This window comes from Taudactylus pleione, unplaced genomic scaffold (genome assembly GCF_031769625.1).
Source record: "Taudactylus pleione unplaced genomic scaffold, aTauple2 ptg000055l, whole genome shotgun sequence".
Classification (NCBI taxonomy): Eukaryota; Metazoa; Chordata; class Amphibia; order Anura; family Myobatrachidae; genus Taudactylus; species Taudactylus pleione.
In genome coordinates this window covers 12,900,001-12,923,887 of record NW_028284457.1, presented here as the reverse complement: position 1 = coordinate 12,923,887, position 23,887 = coordinate 12,900,001, and the positions used below count along the sequence as shown (strand labels likewise).

Below are 23,887 nucleotides of genomic sequence, written 5' to 3'. Positions count from 1 at the left end.
TTGCAAATTGCACGATTGCTGCAATCAATCTCTGATGTATGGGGACCTTAAATTGGTGTAGTGTGTGGCCAGTTTAAGTCCCAATCTGATGAGACTAGAAAGCACCAGCAGACTGTGCTGATTAATTTGATATGCGACACTTGTATATTTGTGAGCGACTGAGGCTCAGAATCTGTATACGAAGTGCTACAATGTAGTGGCTGCAGCTTTTTTCATTCTTGTGGTTCATACACAGACTCAGCCGCACACAGATATACAAGTGTCACATATAAAATTAATCAGCATAATCCGCTGGTGCGTCCTAGTCACATCGCGACTTAGACATGGTGAAAAAAAAGACGTCAGGCGCTAGCAGAGTAGTACGGTACCTGGCGGCACACTCACACCAGGCAAGTCGCGCTGCATGGCGTATTGAGGCTAGATGAGGACACATCTGTACATCTACAGATAATTTTCATGAATCGTAAAAGGGTAAATTGTCTACCATGAAGTGTAGTGTTCAAATAAATTCCATGTGGATAGAAGAGAAAAACGTTGTTGGTCTTGTTTCAAAGTCATTTTCTTAATGTGATTCAAAATCTGTCCTTAGACACAACAATATTCCTGAATCACCTTAATATCAGTAGCACAAATATCTGCTGCCATGTAAAAAAGAAACCCTTCCCCCTTTATCTGTCCTTATTGCTTCTTCTCCTAATCTTCCTACTCAAACCTTCTGGTGTGCATGTTGCTAATTGTCATCAGATAAATCCTTTTAATTCACTGATAGCTCCATAAAGTTTGATGTTTCTGAAATAATCCACACCATGAAAGATTCTCGGTTACTGTCCTGCATGATTTGTACTTTGTATTTTAAATAACCACAAATACACAAATGACACTTAGTTTAACTAGCATGAATGTCAATGTTGTTTTTAAACATGATCCTTTGAGATATAACAAACAGATCTCTCCCATGGTCTGTCTGTGTACACTTAGCAGAATGATGGTACAAACCAGTCATGTAAACTAACTGAGGCCAGAAAGGAACCAGTTCATGCTGGAGTCTACTGCCTCCTGCAGCTGTCCAACAAGATGTGTATACAGCACGTAGCACAGCACACTCTCTCCTCACTAGTCTCTTCTGATATAAATTAGCTATTTCCTTAGCGATACATATATTTTTTTTACATCATATTATAACAGACTTAGGGGAGGTGCAACGTGATCAATATTCTGCCCACATTTACACTCACACAAGACAAGTAGCACAGTCCCAAAATGTAATTGTCTGGTTCTTCCAAGTTGAAGGATATCAAATATGTGCATTTCACATACATTTGCCAGTTACATGCCCAAAAACACAAGAACCTTACAGAGTTCCCATAGTCCTACTAGCATACCCAGTGTAGTCAGTCTCTGATGCATTCATTTTACATTGTGGCACCTAAAGCTAAAATTCCCACATGACACACCCCTAGTTACGGCTCTGACTATTTCCAACATCAATAGTGCCCATACCACTATCTATTCTTTACCCAATATTTTCTATTCCTTTCAGCACAGGATTGAATAGCCAGTAGAGTAAACTGAGCCCTGAGCCAGAACAGACCAGGCACACACAGAGAGAGTAAGTAAGGGACTCTCTAAAACAGTGTGACAGCAGCAGCAATGGGCTGCAGTTGGCTTGAGACTGTGAGCACAGTCAAACAATGGGTACTGCTAACTTTGTGTTGTTGTCAATCCTGCCTCCATTCCATAAGTGTAATACACTGTTTAAACCTCTGGGCCTGTATACCCACCTATTCTTCTGTACAGCTATTAATTATTATTATTATTGTTTATTTATATGGCGCCACAAGTGTTCTGCAGCGCCTTATAAGGTACATAACCAAAAAAGTGACTTACAGTAAAATACAATGAAGAACAAGGACATGGATAATATACATTGATACATTGGTGGCCATAACACCCAATTAAGCAACAGAGCATAAGCACCCAAGTGTTAGGTGTCCTAGTGGAGAGTAAGAAGTAGATGAAAATAAAGTAAGGAGAAGCACAAGAGGGTAGAGGGCCCTGCTCACAAGAGCTTACATTCTCAAGGGGAGGGGCAGACAGACGGGCATGATACAGATGGGGAGGACAAGGTGGAGGGAGCATGTAGTAGCAAGTTAGGATGAGAAGTCATCCAAGTCATCCAGGAATTCCATGAGCTTTTAAGAGTAGTCAATAAAAGGCTCATGTATATGTATAAGGACCAAGAATCCTTTATGGGGTGTAATGCTCCTATAATTAGCATATTCTTAACTAGCTGCTGCCCGCGGCTTCGCCCACTATTAAATCGCTTCTGCCTACATTGTTTTTTATTTGAGGTGTTATAGTTATATTGCTTTGCGTAGGGGCCCTGTTAAGGAGTTGCCCACATGACCAGCAGCACTATACAACCCTCTACCATTTACATCTCGGATCTTATCTCCCTTCACACTCCCGCCTGCCCACTTCGCTTCCCAAATGAATGCTGCCTTTCGACACAACTGAATACTTCCTTCCACACTTGACACAAACACTTTGCCCATGCTGCTCCTTTCCTCTGGAACTTTCTCCCTCTCCGACTCTCCACAAAACTTTAAAAGGGTTCTGAAGACCCACTTCTTTATCAAAGCCTTCCAGCTCTCATCCTAACCCAATGCCCCATGCTCATTGCTTACTGTCTCTCCTCTGTGTGTCACCCCTGTCTGTCTGCCCCTCCCCTGTATTATCATCCTCCTTCATTTATATGGCACCACAAGGGTTCCACAGCGCCTTACGAAGTACATAATCAAATGAGCACACAAGAAATACAGTACAAACAATGCAGGACATACTCGAGTATAAGCCGAGTTTTTCAGCACAAAAAATGTGCTGAAAAAGTACCCCCTCGGCTTATACTCGAGTCAAGTGTATCGCTGACCGGACGGAGTTCGGTCAGCGCTACACACTGCCAAACACACAGCCGCCGGAGCCGGCAGCTGCGTGTTTGGTGTAATCAGCAGCCACTGAGAGTCTGTCAGACTCTCAGCGGCTGCTGCTGCTCCCACTGCGGAAGCCATCTTCCGTCTCCCGCAGTGGGTGATGGGAGACACGTCGTCATGACGACGTCCCTCCCATGCAAAGCGGCCGGAGGAGCGGACAGCGGCGGGAGTTTAAGGTAAGTGTTTATTTTTTTTTAATTCTTTTCACGTCTCTCTCTACTAGGGGGGGGACTACAGGGGGCACTACCAGGGGGCGATGACTACAGGGGGTACTACCAGGGGGCATTATCAGGGGGCACTACCAGGGGGTGATTACTACAGGGGGCACTACCAAGGGGCATTATCAGGGGGCGATTACTACATGGGGCACTAAAAGGGGGGATTACCACTGGGGGAACTACAAGGGGGGATTACTACAGGGGGCACTACCAGGGGGGGGATTACTACAGGGGGCACTAAAAGGGGGGATTACTACAGGGGGCACTAAAAGGGGGGATTACCACTGGGGGAACTACCAGGGGAGGATTACTACAGGGGGCACTACCAGTGGGGGATTACTACAGGGGGCACTAAAAGGGGGGATTACTACTGGGGATACTACCAGGGGGGATTACTACTGGAGGCACTGAAAGGGGGGATTACCACTGGGGGCACTACCAGGAGAGATTACTACTGGGGGCACAACCAGGGGGAATTACTACTGGGGGCACTACCAGCTGCTGCCATTTCCCACACTAGGCTTATACTCGAGTCAGTAAGTTTTCCCAGTTTTTTGGGGTAAAAGTAGGTACCTCGGCTTATATTCGGGTCGACTTATACTCGAGTATATACGGTAAGTAAGCAGCATGGTGTCAGCAACCAGGTGTTAGGTGCTGTTGTAAATTAAAGTATAAGTAAGGAAAGGAAGCATGTGAGGGAAGAGGGCCCTGCTCATGATAGCTTACTTTCTAAAGGGGAGGGGGCAGGCAAACAGGGGTGAGACAGATGGGCTGGATGGTGAGGAAGGAACATGGAGTAGTGGGTTAGGATGAGCGCTGGAAAGCTTTGAGAAAGAAAGGGGTCTTGAGAGCCCATTTGAAGATCAGGAGACAAGAAACAAAGTTATCAGTAACTTTTTAGCAGTACTGTACAGATGTGTCTTACTGTGGCCTCAGAAGCACCCCTCTCAGCGCACCAGGTCCCGTGCCACGTGGCCGCTTGTCTTTTTCGCTTCACAATGTGCGTCTTATTTGTATAAATAAAACATCTGAGAGAGACAGAAGTGGATTCCTAGTGTACACTGACCATTAGGTGTATGACATTTGTATATCTGTGTGCGACTGAGTGTGTAAAAAGGTCTCCGATGCCAGCCACCACGGCATTTCCATCTCGCCAGGTTCCGTTGTGCTTCATCTGCGGCTTGTACATGTGTAAAACCAATTCCTGTGCGGTTAAAGTGAAATCCTAGTATCTCTAGGACAGTTTGATCAGCTTTTCACTGCATCTGCGATGCAAATAATACAGGGTGCTACTCCTCTTGGAGCGTTTCAGTCGCACGCCGTATGGCGTAAGGACGCCCAGTTTATAAGGACACATCTGTATATTATAACAGACTTTTACCCTCCTTTAACTGGCAGGCAAGCAATGCGTGTATCACAGAATTTCCCTTACATTCAGTAACACAACACATTAACGTATACTTATATTTTCCACTATATTTTAATAATCATGGACAAATTATAATATGCCAAAACATTTACTCTAGTGACTAGACAATCTGCTCGGTTTTGCCTATAACCCTCTACCTGACAGGAACAAGTATGGTAATGCATTACAACCAGAAAACATTGGTTCTGGCCTTTAAAGCATTCCGGTACAAACAGCACTATTAAACACATTGCTATTGCTGAGGACAAGGCTGCATTTTTATATACATAGGAAACCACAGTGATGCCAACACCAGACTTTCTGTGTTAGAAGACCCAACTGTCCAGAGGAAATCAGCTACACTAATTAGAGAGAAGTCATTTATTGCCCTTACAGAAGTCATTATGGGTAAAGGTTATTTAGGTAGAAACACAATCTTTCCAGAGGCCGCAGCTTGAAGGAGCTAGCTTGACAGGTCACAGTATGACGCATTTGACATTTAAGACATTCCCTACTGAAAGAAAGGGGGAGGAAGGGGGTCACATCTACTCTCCCAGAAATGTGTTTTGATCGAGCTTAATACTTCCTCTATGTGGCATCTTACATTAGGTATATCTTAATATAACAAACATACCAGGAAAGCTGGAAATTGGATGCAAAAATGAAATATAATAAATAAAAATAGATGAAACAGTAATGCTACCTGCCAGGTTACATAAAATAAAGCAAATTAACTATTAGTACATTTATTTAAGTGTGACATGCACCAAGACGCAGACCTGTGCTGACAGTCTCTGTCCCGATCAAGCCTTGGTGAGATTGACAGATCATCCATCCACACATGCTGACATTTTTTTTCGTACAGTTTAACTCTTTTGCGGTTTGTTTGTTTTTTCACCTCTGTGCTGATGTCATTTTTCAATGATAGCGCTCGTTACATTCCAACCTTGTGATCATCAGAAAATGGCTGCTAAGGTGGGGGTCAGATAATTTGAAAGAGAAGACTCCCCTCTTTCATATGGAGGTGCCCCCACGTTTGCAGATGTAATTTTGTGCGTCATAGCCTCCAGCCAACATACGGAAAACATTGCAGAGTAATATGGTCTGGTAATCACAGGTGAGCCACATCATTTGAAAGAGGACACTCCTCGCTTTCAAATATTGGTGCTTACACCATTGCAGGTGTCATTATGGAAGTAATAAGGCACATAGTGCCTTTCACCCTATATATGGGAAACTTAAGCTTTCCACAGCATGGGTAACAGTGTCTAGCGATCATAACTGATCACCAGACTATGGGGTCTATTTACTAAGCTGTGTTAGGAGATAAAGTGAATGGTGATAAGGTAACAACCAATCAGCTCCTAACTGCCATGTCACAGGCTGTGTTTGAAATATGGCAGTTATGAGCTGATTGGCTGGTACCTTATCACAGTTTAATTTATCTCCCAACACAGCTTAGTAAATAGACCCCTATAAGTACTCAGGAGACCCATTATTTGAAAACGAATATCTTATACTTCTAATAATTGGTAACCAGGCTCGGGAAGTTCTTCCCCCATGCCTGAACTACATTATTTTTCTACAGTACAGGTGGTATTTCAAAACGAGGATACCTCCATCTTTCTACGTTATATGGAGGAGAGATAGGGGGACTCTAATTCCCTCTTCCCACCATTTTTGTTTAATACAACAGTACTGCTGGCATGTGCATGCGTATGTCAGCAGCACTTCCGGATCCAGCAGCGCTGGCTTCTGGGAGTCCCCACCGGTAATAAGAATAGCAGCGTAGTTTATTATGCCCACCAATTACGTTATGGTCTGCTGATATAGAATAGCATTCATCTCTGTTCTTTTACACTAACACCCTAAGCGAATGTTCCCACTATCAGCCTATTAGTTCTCTCATCAACTGTCCTATACCTGAGGGCAAGACAATAAAAACAAACAGCTGTACCAGGGAGTGGCTGTTGTTTCTAGGGGTTGCTGTATAACACTGGTCTCTCATTTCCCATCATATACCTCTGGCAAGATGGGAAGCAGCAGATGTACAACAGGTCTCCACCTCCCTGACTTTTTCCTATTAGTTACTTCTATATTAGGTGCAGAGTGATTTATGGCAGCACCTTTTATCATCACTTAATGTGTGTATACACAGCGAAGTGATTTACAAGAGTTCAATCTCTATATCTGGATTCTGGCTGTATTTTATGATATATTGTGTTATGTGTTGTTTTAAAAATATTGTATGCGATTATTTGTTGATATATTTCGCCGCCCCAAGAGGACAATCTCTCTTACCCTCACGGTGTATCTTTCACACCCTACCTTTTATTTTGATGTTTGTTTTGTAAGTCACTTTTAACATTGTTCTATATTGTCAATAAAAGTTATAATTTATATAAAACTTATTCTGCTAGAAGAGTGCTCCCTAATAGAGTCACTTAGGTCATCTAGACCTTCTATCCACTGGTCGTCTGGACTGTTAAAGACAAAGTAATTTTATTTTTGGGAAGGGGGCACTATACCCACCGCTGCACTGCACTGTAAGTTCATATGCAAGGATAAGCCCACTCTTCCTCTGCAGCGAAGGGGTTAAAACCCAGATTAAACAATGACTCAGAACGCTGCATAATGCCTACAATGCAATCCTGTTTGCCATGGCACCTCAGTGCATCTTGGATCCACAGCAATGTAATAATACAGTATATTTGCTGTTTATCCATGTCAAAACAAGTGTTGATCAATGTGGTTAATTTTTTGTGGGCAACCAGAGACACAAACTCAAGATTCTGCGTCTTGACAGAGCTTTCACGGCTAAAGAGGCAATGGGCTATTGGAGGTGAACTAATCACCATATCACTTGATAAATCACACAATAAAAATTAATGGGTACATGTACTAAGAAAGCGGATACTGCTGCCAAAATGAGGCTCCTGCTCCACCAATTATTGTGGCGAAGCATGACACGTTTATTGCAGCATGTACACATTCAGAGTGCTGAAGTGAGTAAGTGAAAACACATCCCTGCTGCGAAATTAGCAAAGCCATAAAGTGAGTCAGTACAGATGATGGCGCATGCACTAGTGATGGAGGCAGCACAATGTGAGCAGGAAAAAATTCTACAAACTATATTTAAGCGCACAATACGTCACCACTTCCTGCTTCCCTCACACTGTACACATGAGGGGAAACTAGTATTGGCGCCTACTGCTGGAGATATTGGCGCTGGAGCAAAGGAACATCATCAGTAAGTACTTCATTTTTAATAATACCTGTATCTATTAGCGCCGCCATAGGTAAAGCAGGCATGCTTACTGGCATCGCCATAGGTTCATATGGCGATGCCGATAAGCATGTCCATGCCCCCCCAACTGTCCCGCATTGGGTGGAATAGTACTTTTTGGGGACTGTCCTTCCTTCCGTCCCACCCACAGGCCGCAGTGTTCCGAGAGGGGGGGCAGTCTCACGCCGGAATATAAATGCAGTGTGCATGTGCACAGTATCTTCACATTGTGTGGGCAGTTCGGGGGCAGCCCAGCATCTCCAGTATGCTGGGCATGCTACCAGAGTGATGGAAACAGAGGAAGTGTCACAAAGCCACGCCCCTTCATGTGAGGCCACACCCCCTTTTCTGGCATGGCCGTCTTTTAACTCCAATAAGTTGGGAGATATACTGTAAATGCCTCTGCTTTACTGCTTGCAGGCAGAAGAGGTGGTTATTCCCTTTGGTACTGTACATATTGAGAAACATTATTTACTGGAATTTAGCTTTTAACTTTTTTCTCCATTTACCTAAACGCACAAGTGAACACAACAACGGCCCTATATAAGAATGGATATAATATTTTAGCATTTGCAAAATAAATATTACCCTCATTGGATTTCAAAACATACAATTTAATATATAAGTAGTTAATTGGTTTAAGTGGAGAGTTAAAACATCAAATTTACTTCAGTATATTTCACACACTATATAGACTATAGCAGTGCTAGGCAACCTGCTACACTAGTTCAGGGGCATCATGCAGTGAGGGGCATGGCCAAATCATGTTAAGCGCCATGCTTCACCCCCATCAGCTGCATCTCCAGAGAGGAAAAAATCAAATATAGGCAAGTAGTGTCCATTCTAGCACCCTGCACCTGTCGCAACCTGTTCAGTTCCTCTTTCCTGCCTGGGGTGTCACCTCTCTGCTCGGGGTGCTTCTAGCACACTCAGCTGATGCAACAAACTGCTTAGATACAGGCCAGAGTGTGCTAGAAGCACCAGAGCAGAGAGTAACACCCCAGGCAGGAACAAGGAACTGTATGGGTTGTGACAGGTGCAGGGTGCTAGAATGAACACTAGCAAGTATTATTTAAACTGTAGAACTAAATGTAGATCATCATCATCATCAAGGAGGACCAAATGTTTTCCACTACTAGCTTAGCAGAAAAAAAAACAAATTACTTAGACATGAAAACAATTGAACTTAAGCTGATTCATTTAACTTTTCACATACCAATGCCAAGTTCAGAGACTTTTAGGTCTCATACCCACTGGAGTTTGATGTGAATTAAATATTCTCCATAAAGTTCTGCAGGAAATGTGTGCGCTATATAAATACCTGTTAATAATTAAATAAATATATAAATAAATATATTCTACATTTGAAAATTATAATTTTTGGGGGATTCTAGTTTTTTCCACATGTAGAACACATAAACACACCTGGGAGGCTACAAGGAGCTCAAACCGCTAGTAACAATGCATATGAAAAGGACACTAAAGTTGGGTACACATTTAACGATGTGTACCCAGCCGACCTATCTTGTTTCAGGACCCGGCAGGGGTCCCAGCATCGCCAAGTGAATACACACTTGCCGATGTCGGGAGCGACAGCAGTGGCCATGCTGCATTCGGCAGCATGGCCATCGCTGACGATGTCGCCCATCTGACCTGCATGCAGGGTACACACTAAACGATGTGGTCGGATCGGATGACATATCGTCTAGTGTGTACCCGGCATTAGGAAAAGCAGTTCCTACCATAACATTATTCCACAAGCAGGACCAACACCAACAAACTGGAGAGAGCATGAGATATAAGTGCACCCCTGTTCTACCCAACCCAACTAAAAGCATAGAAAATTCATGGTTTTATATATTCATTTTATTCATTTCCCAGGATACCACTCTCTCTTTAGTGCACATTCACATGTTAACATACACAGCCATGAGATCTTTTATCCCGAAACACCAGAGGTCAATTATTTTCTATACAGGAAAATTTGGATAAATACACCCCATACACTAAGGAACCATCGTCTTGCCTACATGATGGTATACAAAATCTCTGTATGATGAACCAAAAGTATTACATTTTGATTAATCGGTTCATAAGACTTCAGTAGTCGACCGGCCGTGCTTCATGGCCCAGGCAAGCCTCTTTATCATTGCTGCAAAACAGCTGTAAGTTCTTAACCCATTATTTGTTCCCCGAAAAAGGCCTTTTTTGTTGAGAAATCCACAATTTAAATAATTTTTCAGTTTTTGCCAACCTACAGTAGACTTTTTTTTCTGAACCTCCTGCAGTTTACAGTTTACCTTAATACCATTTCAGGTCATTCACTGGACTTGAATTGCTTAAAATGAAATAAAACTTGAAAAATTGGGATGTTTTAAAACTTTTGGCAGCTAGTGTACTACAAGTTGAGTCTCCCATATCCAAAATGCTTGGGACCAGGGGTATTTTGGATATCGGAATATTCCGTAGTTTGGAATATTTGCATACTATAATAAAATATCTTGCGTATGGGACCCAAATCTAAACACAGAATGCATTTATGTTCTATATACACCTTATACACACAGCCTGCAGGTCTTTTTATACAATATTTTTAATAATTTTGAGCATCAAAAAAAGTTAGTGTACATACATGAAACTTATTTAGGTTTCATATACACATTATACACACAGCCTAAAGGTTATTGTATACTGTATTTTAATGATTTTGTGCTTTAAAAAAAGTTTGTGTACATTGAACCATCAGAAAGCAAAGCTTTCACTTTCTCAGTCATACTAAAAATATTCCGTAATTCGGAATATTCCGTATTTTGGAGTATTTGGATGTGGGATACTCAACCTGTATTAAGAAATAAACACCACTTTTCCTATAAGAACCTGCATGTGGCTTTGTATCTGCTGTAATCCTGCCAACCCTCCTATCTGCTACCTGGCTGTCTTCAGTTGTACATGGCATCCTGTGCAACCTTAATCCACAGTCACCACAAAGAAGCAAGTAAGGTAAATCTTGGTTTTGTATTTTTTTGTGAGCTGAAACGAGCAAGATTGCTTGGGCAGGAATGCTGAAATACATTAGTGCATGAGGGTCAGTTAGAAAGAGTGTTGCAGCATCTATATACCACACTCAGAAATAAGCAGATCCAGGGGAGGTAAAGGAGGCTGGGGTGGCAGCAACTACTCTTCTAAAACTAGTGCGCAGCTGGCACTTACAGTCGGTGAGTGTTTGGTGGCCCAGTAACACCAGTAGAAGTGGTCAGTTACTAACAGTAAGAAGGAACTCAAGAAAAATTGGAAAAACCACTAGAGTACGGCCACAAAATAAGCTCATTCTTACAAAATTTGTTTTAAAAAATAATAATAAAGAAACAAATCTATGAAAACTATAAAAACCACAACCACACAAAAACTTATTGTGATATTTACAAGTAATCAAGCAAAGAAATGTGCAAAAAAAGTCACAAATTGATCACCGATGGCAGTAAAAAAAAATAAAAATGTAAAAGCCAATTTCATTACTTGAACAAAGTCCTGCCAAGCACACATCTTCAAGTTTTTGCAGAGTCACTGGCTCACCGCCATATTTGCATGTTCCTACACATTATGTCTGCAGGGATATTTCATTTGTGCCATTGCTTCATTGTTTAAGGCAAGAATAAGTTGTACTTTAGTTATACAAACAACATCCAGACTAGCAATTTGTGTCTTCTTCTAGAACAGCATGTGACGCAAATGCTACCTAGAACATAAGCTTTTGGTAAGCAATCTATTGTGAATTTTGTATTGGGTGAGTGGGAGCACTGATCTGAGACAAGCAGAGCTTTCTCTTGGGTGACTGCGTACTGTTCTAATAAGTGACAATTAGCAGAAAAACCTTGTAAAGAACAGATACATGCTGAGATAAAAATCAGCAAAATCAAGAGTCACGCAAGGGAAATCTAATAAAATGAAGCTCGATATAAAACAATTTACATGCAACCCTGCTCAATTTTCACTTACATAATTCACTTATTTAATGGCTATGATTAATACTGAATTATTAGCATGCTTGCAATGGAACGGCAATTACAGGACAAATTGTCATAAAAATGTTTTGAATGTGCTGTGCATATATAATTATATTGGCAATTATTTTATAGGAAAAAACATATTTACTGTTTTATATTGGTGATCCTCCTAGTTATATACATATTGCTGTTTGCTAAGAACTTTTAGTCATAGATGTAGTATCATGGTAGGGGCATCAGGACAAAGCATTAACTATAATTAAAATATTTAAATAAATTGTAAAAGTTACATAAATTCTCACAACATTCAAATGAATATTCTTAATTGTATTTAAAATGTCTTCACTGACAGTCAACCCTAATATTACAACCTTAAATCACAAATTCCATTTTTATACATTATTCAATATTAACCTGTAGCTCTTTTAAAAAGTAAAACATTACCTTCCCAGTATATCATAGCCAACATCTATCCAACCAACATTTCTAGGACTGCGTCATAATTAGACCTGGTCCAAAAGTAAAAACTGTGGAGACCGCAGTATTGAACTGCTAAAACATAACTTGTGCTGACCAAACTGTATGTCTACTACCTCCAATACACTCTAAGTTACTCTCCACCGGCTGCTAGTTCCCCCTAACATGTAAACCTGCTCAATGGGGTGAGTGACAGCATACTGGAGATATTGGTTAGGTACTTTGTACATTTTTAATGTGGAACTTGAATTCCAGCTTCACAAAAAAAAAAAAAAAAAAGGTAGGAATTGAAAAGTAGTAAATAATTAGGAAAAAAGTTACTATGTTTATAATATATATATATATATATATATATATATATATATATATATATATATATATTACACATTATTATTTACATATATAGATCTAATCTAAATAATATATTAATTTTAAATGCATATTATTCAACTCAGTAATACACAACCATTGTTATATGTTAATGTGAATTAGTATCTGTACTTGTTCTTTAACCTATAGCAGATAAAATCAGAGACATGAATTCTATCCAGCATAATTAGCAGCTGTAGTACAAAGTACTTGTTGGCCAAGACTGGCAATATTTTTCAGGTTACCAGATCAGGCATGCAAATGTGAACATACATAATACACATGCATAGTGTCATCACAATTACAAGCCTATTTGTTATAGGGAGAAATACATGACTTTGGCAAATACTCATGTTTTACCCAGTATCACCAGCAATAGCTTTAGCAAAGTTCTCTGGCAAAGCATAGGGACTGTCCTTTATCTCTATCTCAGGATGTCAATAGCAGAATCTCAATGCAGGAAATAAAAGCATCGTCTCATAATATAAATATATTTAGATTTTTTTTTAGTTGAACCCAATCCTAGGTCAAGCATGCACAAAGGCTTCAAGACTGGCTGGCGTAGCAGTATTTATTGTCGGGAATGACAGTAGCTGCAGTAATCCATGGCCACAATACCATGGTAGAGGAATCTTTTCAGACCCCTTCTCTGTCAGCCTGCAAGCTCCTTTCTGCTTACATTGCCACAGTGAACTACTCCTGTGAATTCAAAAACAGGAATTAGCCACAGGACCAAAGCTACGCCAATCTCTGTTTGGCTGGCCACAGTTCCGAAAGCAATCGCTGCAGTGTTGGAACTCACCGGGACATCCTGTTATCAGAGGCACTGTCCTGACATGACCTTTGGATAAATTGCTATGAAAAAATGCACCTCCTATCAATGTAAAAAGCAGTGATAAGGGCTGCTAGGTTAGGATGGGAAAAAACATTGAAAATTAAATATATATGTCCCCAATTGTGGTCATTATTGAATATCATAATTCTAAAGAATGATTGCAAATACACATTCTTCTATCTCACTTCTTATTATACATATTTATCAGTGCTAAATGATATTATTCATACATATAAATAATTTCAGTTTCTTAACGATAAATCATGATGTTCATGAGATTAACCCCCAAGACTAGTAATTCTTTAATGTCAGCCATATGTCCAGTTGTTTACTCACAACCAAATTCAGGTCAACCCTTTTAATGAATATTATACATTTCTTTTGATCTCAACAAATGCAGTGCACATGCGTGGCTGTCAAATTTGCACAACTATGGTTACCTTTCCTAGAAAAACACACTGCCAGTCTTCCTGTCTCTATTGTTTCTACTCTATTAATAACATTGGTGCAGAGTCACATTTCTAACTAGCAGTGAAAAGACTGGAGAAGGGGACCAGTGGAGAAAGTTGCCCATAGCAACCAATCAGCTTTGAAGCAGCATTTATCAAGTACATTCTATAACATGATAGGCACAGTATAAGATGATTGGTTGCTATGGAACACCTTCTCCACTCTTCTCACTGCTTGATACATCAACACGAATCGGTCTTCATAAACCCCCTGATTCAACACACAATGTAAATACAAACATGCATCATATGTATTACAGTGTGTAATATGCTGAAGATAAACAAAGGGTGATTATAATTATATACACGGAGAACATATGTGGGAATCCGCACCAAATGCAACTTTCATGAAATGTTATATATTTATCCACTTGGTCAAAAATACGATTGAAAAAAAAAAGGGGGGCTGGGCTGTACATCCTAATCTTAAAAATAATACAAGGTTCTACCATGCTGAGACCTGTAGTTCTACAGCAGAAAAAAGGGGGGAGATGAATTTGCACACCGTAAGCACTAAGGGGTCTATTTACTAAGCAGTATTAGGAGACAGAGTGAAAAGTGATAAGGTGCCAGCCAATCAGCTCCCAACTGACATTTTTCAAACACAGCCTGTGAGATGGCAGTTAGGAGCTGATTGGCACCTTATCACTTTTCACTCTGTCTCCTAACACTGCTATTTTATTTAATGTGTCAGTATTAGGGACCCACCTTATAAGGTTCACCGTGACGTGGTAGGTGGGCAAACATTTTTGGCCAAACATGTACTAAAAACCTTACTTAAAAACCATGTTAATTGTTGGAGTTTATTATAAATATTTTGATCATTAGAATCCGTAGTGCTTATAGTGTGCATCTGCTTCTCCCCCCCCCCTTTATCTGCTAACAAATATGATTGTCTAACCACTGAACAATTTATGTATTTTATTCCCCAAAATATGAGCAATATAATAAGGGCATTTTTGAAAACATATGAATTGGTGTAGGAGGCAAACATTCTACTCATCTCCAAAACACAGGAAATAGAAAACTTTAGTAAAACAATAACCTAACAGTATCTTATTTTGTTTTGACCAGACAAGTAACATTGTATTGCTGGATGTAAATACTCTGAAATATGAATATTTCTAAGAATAAATTCACCATGTCTTTTGTAGAACACTGAAACGACTGGAAAAAAAAAAATTCTCTACAAATACATAGGGCTTCCTGTATCTACTTAAACATTTGTTAAATTAATGGTAACGTATTTTTCAAATTAAAAGTTTGAACTGATTATGTTCTTTAAAAGCTGCCGTCATAATATATTCATCATTGTCAGTACTGCATATGCTACTGGTGTTATTGTATGCACAGAAGTAAACATTCCTTTGAAATGAGAAGTTTACGTGCATACCCTTTCAGAATGTAATTTACCCCTTGCTTTGCTGAGTGTAGAAGTATGCAAGATCCAGGAAGAACAAATACAGTAATGTCAGCGAAAATGACAGTCACAGCAGTTGGCAATAACAGAATGCTCAAATGTCACGTATGCCAAGTACAGAAAAAAGTGATCAGACTTTGGCCCATGAACCAAATTGCTTGCCAGTGGAGCCTTTCATATCAGATGGAGCTATATTTGTCAGTTACAAGCAAACATTTCAATGTGGTGAACAAGATGTTCCAAAGTCCTGCCTATGATTTGGGCTGTGTAAATATTATTTTTGTAAGTGTTGTCCGCTAAATTGTTCAAAACTATATAGAGATTGAAAATATGAAAACATCATCTATACTTTTAGTGACATTCTTATTTCCCCAATGACTTACAGGACATGGAATAGTCACCTATAACAATCACTGTCCTTCACTGAAAAAAGCTTTTTACATAAAATATGCCATGCAGTGCATAACACACACACACACACACAAAACCTTTCACAAGTTATACTCCCTCTGCTTACAATGGAGAAACAAGGCAGGGTAATGTCAGACAGTAAGGACACGTACATATGTGCCATCTGAAAGAGTACCTTACATATAGGACACTGCATTACACTATTATATTGTGTACAAATTGGGCACTGTGCCCCAGGTTTGCATAAACCAGGGGTGGGGAACCTTTTTTCTGCCGAGGGCCATTTTGACATATACGCCCCCTCGTGTGATGTCTTACGGGGGTGGGATCACAATTGCCGGTAATTACAGCAATGCCCGGAGCATCGTGAGGGTGCTCCGGGGAGCTGTAAGGGCAGCGGTGTGACCGTCTGAAGCATCCTATAGACGCTCCAGTCAGCACTGCTACATAGATTCTGGCTGCAGTGAGCCATTCTAGGCACCCTGATAGCCAGATGAGGCCAGCAGAAAAAAGCTCCGTGGGCCAGACCAAATGACTCCCCAGCCTTATACGGCCCCCGGGCCCGAGGTTCCCCACCCCTGGCATAAACTAAGCACATATGCTACCTTTGCGCAGATCAACATGCGGTGCATCTTCTTTCCAAGCATTTTGTGACTGTATTTTTTTTTTTTTTTTATAACCTTTGCTTTATTTTGCAAAAACAGTTAGATACAGTGCAGAAATTCGTACAGGTAAGTACAGTAAATCCAAGTTTAACATTAACGATAACATGGAAAGATAAAGACAAAAAAGTAATACGGTGCTTGTCAGGATAGGTTAGGAAGGTTTGGGGCGAGGAGGGGATAAGGTTGCCACCTAGGTGTTAGAGGAGTGTTGCATGGAATTAGGTTTTTGGAGGGAGAGTGGAGAGTTTTATTGGTTTGGGGGGGGGGGGGTGTCTGGGCTTGTGTTGTTTGTTTTATGTATAAATGTAACAAATTATGAGCCCCATGATTATCAAAGTTAAAATTACTTATAATATTAAAAACAGTTTTAGGAGAGGGTGGATGTTTAAATAAATAAACAAAACAAAATGTTTTAGCTATTTTAGAAATGGGAAGGAAAAGTGAGATATTAAGCTACACTGTCTCCCAATTTCCTAATTCATTCTTAAACAAGCAGCACAGTGCTTTGTACAAGGGAGGAAAAAGAGCCAGGGTTCCCTATTCTTTCCTTGGTGCCTGTTTATCTGAATCAATAATCCAGTTTCATTATATTCTTAACCAAATGTATGTGTACCGATGTGGAACAGTACAATCTCACTATCACCAATTTACAGAATAACCATTTGTAGGAGTTGGACGCAATGTACACGGAACATTTTATGTGAAGCACATACAGTACTTTACTAGACTATGAAATCATTTGTTGTACAGCACAGCTGAAAAGTATTTGGCAGCACTAAAAGGCATCTTAAAATGCCAGTGTCAATCTAAGTAGAAACTTGTATGGAAATAAGAATATTTATTAAGGCCACACAACAACATGGGTTTAAATATAGGAAAGCTAATATAAAAACAAATGGCCAAAAAAAGGACAGAATAATATAGATCAAGCGTTTAAACATCCAAACAAACAATAAGTCCCAAAAATATTTACTCCTTATATGTATATCGTAAAATTAAATTACAGCTACTGTATTTGTTTCGAGACTGCAGTCCCTAGATTTGGAAAGCAGATAGTATTGCAGAGAAGTATCATTTTATAAAAAAATATTAATATATATTTAAAAAGCACAAGAAGTGTAGTCAAACTGATCAATCATGTTGCATGAATATGCCACAATAATTATCGTCGCTGACATTTTTTAATTTGTTCATAAAGTACCAACATGTTATGCAGTGCAAATACAGGGGTCAACCCCAGAACAGAGATCCAGAAGCTGGAGGATTAAGTGTGCCCATGATACTACAAGGGTGGTTTATGGAAGCTGTTAATTCTCCATATTTTCTATATTATTAGCATTTATTTAATAGGATGCCTCAAAAGACTGCAGCATAGTATAAGGAAGCGATTCAAACAGGGTTGACATAGTTACTATAAACTGCAGGGTAAAAAGTGTATGCATAATTATAGACATATTGGATAAGTTACGTAAAAGGTGAAGAGATGAAATGAGGAGGAGGGCCCTGCTCATGAGAGCTTACATTCTAAAGGATGAGTAACAGGAAAGGAAGGGGGGAGGTGAATCAAGCAGTGGTACTATAGGCTTGCTACGGTAATACAGTAAATTCTTCAGTAAAAGCAATTGTCATTTAAAACGTACCGCAACATTCTTCATTTTGCCACGGACAGTTTTTACTTCTGTAAAAGTGTATTTTTAAATGTTGCATTTAAGTTTTTTATTTAAATTTTTTCCCCCTGGTACCAATATTTAGCAAATATGTCCCACTTTGCTCTTAACATCTCTGGATTAAACTGCATCTCCCTACTGCAGCGTCAGCCTCTTATTCTAATAAGATTGGAGTAAAATTAATAAATATACAATATTTGACATCTTATCGGTTGCATCATTCAATTTAAGTCTATTGGAGGTCAATACAGTTAAACACAACTATATGCCAAAATTTGTTGCAACACGTTTATATCCAATTGCGCACAAAGTAACAGTAAGCAGTAAGGGTGACATATTGTTAAACACAGCTTTAAATGGGTGAACTGTTGGTGTACGTAAATCTACATATCATCCCATTTTCCCACATTGAAGATGCTGAACAATGTATAGCACTCCTTTTTATTTCATTAACTATGGTTCTGTGCCTATGCCATCAGTCTAAATACAGAGCAGAAACTTGAACAGCATTACCAGCAAATGACTAGGATTGTAATCACTATATTACAGGGTAAATATACCTATATCAATATTCTCCATTAAAATATGCTGAGCTTATGAATCAGTTTATTCCATGGTATTTCCCGATTTCCTTGCTTCTCATATAAACTGAAAACAGTAATTCACCTAATCTCCATATAAATACACCTGGAGTAAGCGGTCCTCCAGGTGTATCCAGGGGTGATTAGTGACATCATACAAGCATGGTTCTTCCAGTGTAAAGGTGTAGTGCAAAGGTTCCCAAACACGGCCCTCAAGGCACCCTCGTGGTCCAGATTTTACAGATAACCCTGCTTGGGCACAGGTGACTTAATTAGTACCTCAGGGGTCTATTTACTAAGCAGTGTTAGGAGACAGAGTGAAAAATGATAAGAAAGTGATAAGGTGCCAGCCATTCAGCTCCCAACTGCCATCTCATAGGCTGTGTTTGAAAAATGACAGTTGGGAGCTGATTGGCTGGCACCTTATCACTTTCTTATCACTTTTCACTCTGTCTCCTAACACTGCTTAGTAATTAGACCCCTCAGTCTTTTGATTTAACCATCTGTGCTCAACCATGGCCATGGTTTATAGCTGGACCATTAGGGTGCCTTGGGGACAGAGTCTGGGAACCTCTGATGTATTGTGTAATTCAGCAACCAGCAAAGATTAAAATAAAACAGCTCAGCTTGTGGGACGTGATCACATGACAATGTTCTGCAATAAAAGAGCAGAACGCTTCTCTGCAGCTACAGAGCGCTCTGCTACAGTGAACCTGAAAATCATTTTCCTGCACGTTGACCGCTATGCTTACTGTGCAGCACAGCACACTGTCATTTTGCTTTATCACTGAAATAGAATTATCCCATGATGATAACATATATACAAAAGGTGTAACATTACTATTACTACAACGTTACACTCAGTAGTATAATGATGTTACTTAAATTTTTAAAAAAGGACCAATAGTGGTCTGTGTGATAAGACGGTCCAAGGAGAACTATTAGCAAAGATAGGAAAAGCCATTAAACACAGTATGTAAAGATATATCTATACAGAGAATGATGGGAAAATTCCACACTTTGAGCCTAGAGCACAATGCTACTGGAAATGACCTCGTCCTATAGGAAGTGGATACATAGGTAGAGTTTCTGTAGTAGCCTCAGGTGCAGGCAGATAGGGTAAATGTATGAAGCAGTGAAAAGAGTGGAGATGGTATGCCAGTGGAGAAGTTGCCCATGGCAACCAATCAGCTTTGATGTTGCATTTATCAAGTACATTTTATAAAATTATAGACAGAAGCTGATTGGTTGCCATGGGTAACTTCTCTACTGGCACACTGAAGACGTGTATATTTCACAGTGTATCTGACGACAACTTACCTGTGAAGGGAGTCTGTGCTGCTGGTAACTATGGACACGTGATCCACTAGGTCCATACTGTCAGGAGAGGCCGTTCTCCTTATCACAAACAAGCTGGATTGGGGGATTCCATCACAATGTCTTGGCTTCGGCACCTCAAAACCATGAAGTTGTTTGTCTGTGTGGTGCTCGCACACCTATGAAAACAGATAACTAGTGAGAAATGATGAAAAGAATGGACACACTGTATTTAAAACATAACCTGAAGAAATAAACAAACAGCCTTAAAGGAACATGCTTCTGTGATCTCTAGCAAAAAAATACAACCTCATCAACAAGCCAGAACAAACAGCTTGTAAGAAAGCACCATGAGTCATGTGGGGAACTGCAGCCATGCTGTACACAGGAAAAGATAAGGCTTATCAGAGGCACAGATTCTGATACTCATTTAAAAGTCATCCAAAGGTACAATATGTACTAAGTAGTTTAAATGAAATGAAAACAAACTGTATGCATATTTGAGACAAATACAAGACTCAACAACTTAAAGCAGGGGCGTATCTACCCATTGGCCAGGATGGCACTCGCAAGGGGCGCCGGCTAAAGGGGGGTGCCGTCTGGCAGTGCCACCAGCAGCCAAGGGGTGGAATCAGGCAGGGACTACCAAGGACCAGAACTGGCGGCGACTGCTTGTCCCCCAGGCCCTACGAGTGTAGGACAGGCCGCAGTGAAAGCAGTCTGCCCTACAAAGTTTACAAACACACAGCCATCAGCAGCGGCTGTGTATTTGTTATAGCAGCCAGTGGGAGTCAGACAGACTCTCATTGGCTGCTGCGTCCACGGAGGGAGCCGGCTGGAGCTCGCTCATGAGCACCGCCTTCCGGCTCCCTCCGCAGCTGGTGATGATAGAGACGTCATGACGTCTCTCCCATAGTGCAGAGCGGGCCGGGAGGAGCGAACAGCAGCAGTCGTCGGCAGGAGCAGGGATTCAGGTGAATTGTGTTTTTTTTTTTCTGTTTGCTATGTAAGAATGGCACACGGAGGGGGAGGGGACTACTACTGGGGGCAATGCAGCATAGGGGGCAATGCATAGGGGGGACTACTACTGGAGGCATTGCAGCATTGGGAGGATTACTACTGGGGGCAATGAATAGGGAGACTACTACTGGGGGGCACTGTATAGGGGGATGGCTGGGGAGACAGACGGAGGTGCTGGCAAATGAAACGTGGGCTGGCTGCCTGGCTAGGGAGACAGAAGGGGGGTAGCTGGGGAAACATTTTAAGTATTTAATCTATAGTTTAATTATTCAGAAATTATGGGGGGAGGGGGGCGTCAGTCCATTACATTGCCAGGGGCGCTCGGATCCCTAGGTACACCCCTGACTTAAAGGATACATAGTACATGGCCAGGCTCTGCTAATTACATATATTCCCATATAAAAAATAAAATAAAAAATGACATACATACACACACAGACCTGTCCTTCTACTTCTACATCTTTGCTGCAGTCGTGCTAAGAAGCCCCTCATGGTGCGACAGGTCTCGTGAGACTCTGCTGGCAACGGTGACGGTTTTGCCGAAAATACGTCTAAGTCGCCATGCGATGTGTTTAGGACGCCCCAGCAGACTGTGCAGATTATTCTGATGTGTGTGAGACAGTGGTATATTTGGTGATGCTCCTGTGCCACCCTCCTGTGCTGCTCTTCATTAGTGAGGAAGACGAAGACAGACATATACTTCTAACACGAGTTCGGAAAAATTGTCATTGCTACACCCACACAGTTGAAATGGAGGTAGGTAGGAGTAGTTTATATAGGGGTTTATTAGTCTAAATGCCCATCTTGTGTGTTAATAGGCCTCACATGCTGATTTATCTATATGATAATACGGGTTTGTCTGTCCCATCTCCGTCATGTGCAGTGGGAGCCAGGGCAAGACACCAAAAGCTCCCATTACCATGATGGATGGACTGGGGTGAGCAAGAGAGAGAGGAACCCTCACAGCAGGGCTGCAACTAGGGGGGGCCGGATGTGCACGTGCACCGGGTGCGCCGCTGCACCCGCCGCCAGTATCCTCCAGCCCGGCGCGCAGGGAGGCTCCAAGCCAGACGCCCGCTGCCCAGCTCCTTCCTTGCAGCGCCACGGTAGCTGGAGTTCTCTCCTGAACTCCAGCTTCCGGCTCTCCCCACGGGCACTATGGAAGAGATTCCATGACATCTCTCCCATAGTTCCGAGGAGCAGCCGGGCGGACCGGACGGCGGCGGACGTAGGATCGGGGTTTAAGGTAAGTAATGGTTTTTTATGTGTGTAAGTGGCACAACAGGGGCATTACCATATGGGCACTACTACAGGGTCATTACTATGGGGGCATTACTACATGGGCACTACTACAGGGGCATTACTATGGGGGTTTTACTACATGGGTACTACTACGGGGGCACTACTATATGGGGACTACTACAGGGGCATTACTATATGGGGACTACTACAGGGGCATTACTATATGGGCACTACTACAGGGGCATTACTATATGGGCACTACTACAGGGGCATTACTATATGGGCACTACTAGTGGGGCATTACTATATGGGCACTACTAGTGGGGCATTACTATATGGGCACTTCTACAGGCGTATTACCTCAGGGGGCATTACTATAGGTGCACTGCTGAAGGGGGAATTACTATAGGGGCACTGTTGCAGGGGGCATTACTATGGGGGAAATTACCAGGGGGGTGCCAAATTACTGTCTTGCCCCGAGTGACAAAAATTACGCATCCAAATATATTAAAGTATTCACCAAGATAAAAATGATCAATTCTTTAATCCTCTCACTTTTTTTCCCTCTTGGTTTTCCTATTTGCTTTATTTATTTTTTTGGCGGCTGCTGGAAAATAATCTTCCAGCAACCGCCAATCTCAGGACGACCTTCCGGCCCATCTGCAGCCTCCTATTCTCCCACAATCCCCTCCTCACCTGGCGGCTGCTCCTCTTTGCAGCCACCGCGGGAATGTAACTTCCAGCTCTACTGATCTTGTATGTCCGGGGGCTGCTTCTCACTACAGCTGGCAGGTAATCACTGGTAGGCAGTGCTAATCTTACATGTCGGTGGCTGCTCCGCTCTGCAGCCCCTGGGGACATGTAAAATCACCACCGTCTCCCAGTGATTACCCGGCGGCAGCAGAGAGAAGCAGCCGCCAAGGAGATGTAAAATCACTGCTGACCGCCAGTGAATGCCCGGCGATTGCAGAGAGAAGCAGCTGCCGGGGTAATCTAAAGTATGCACTGTGACTCTGGACCGGGACTATAAATTTAATCTATAAATTAAGTCTGTCAGGCAGATGTGACTGATATCCACTTCGAGTATAGACAGGAATTTGCTGGGTCGGAGTTGAATGCTGTTGGGCAGAAGTCTGAATAACTCTTTCTGGTGATAATGATGGACTGCTATCTGGTATGCTTGCATGTTCCATATTCTCCTGATATCACAACCTATGGCCTTTTCAATGCCTGACCCGCCATTGGAGCAACCTGTTCCATATTCAGGCCAGGAACAGAATTCCCAACATTTTCATGTAGAATAGGCCCCTCTGCTACTAGAAATTCCACCCTATTTCGTCTGTACAAATATCTTCCACCATCCACAAGATATGAGCAACCTTTCGCACACAGGAACCATGTCTCCAATGGCCTGTGCCATCTCTAGTAAGGGGCTTCATACGAATTGGCTCACCAATGAGAAGTTCAG

General features: G+C 41.4%; 1 protein-coding gene across 7 annotated transcripts in view; it reads right to left on the bottom strand.

Moving 5' to 3' along the window:
- FAM13A (family with sequence similarity 13 member A) overlaps window positions 1–23,887 on the bottom strand; it is a 243,391-nt gene that overhangs the window by 113,782 nt on the left and 105,722 nt on the right. For all 7 annotated transcript variants that reach the window (XM_088464435.1, XM_088464434.1, XM_088464438.1 and 4 more), the window contains one exon: window positions 20,161–20,336. In XM_088464435.1, coding sequence (XP_088320561.1) covers window positions 20,161–20,336 — 176 coding nt within the window. The remainder of the gene's footprint in view (window positions 1–20,160; window positions 20,337–23,887) is intronic.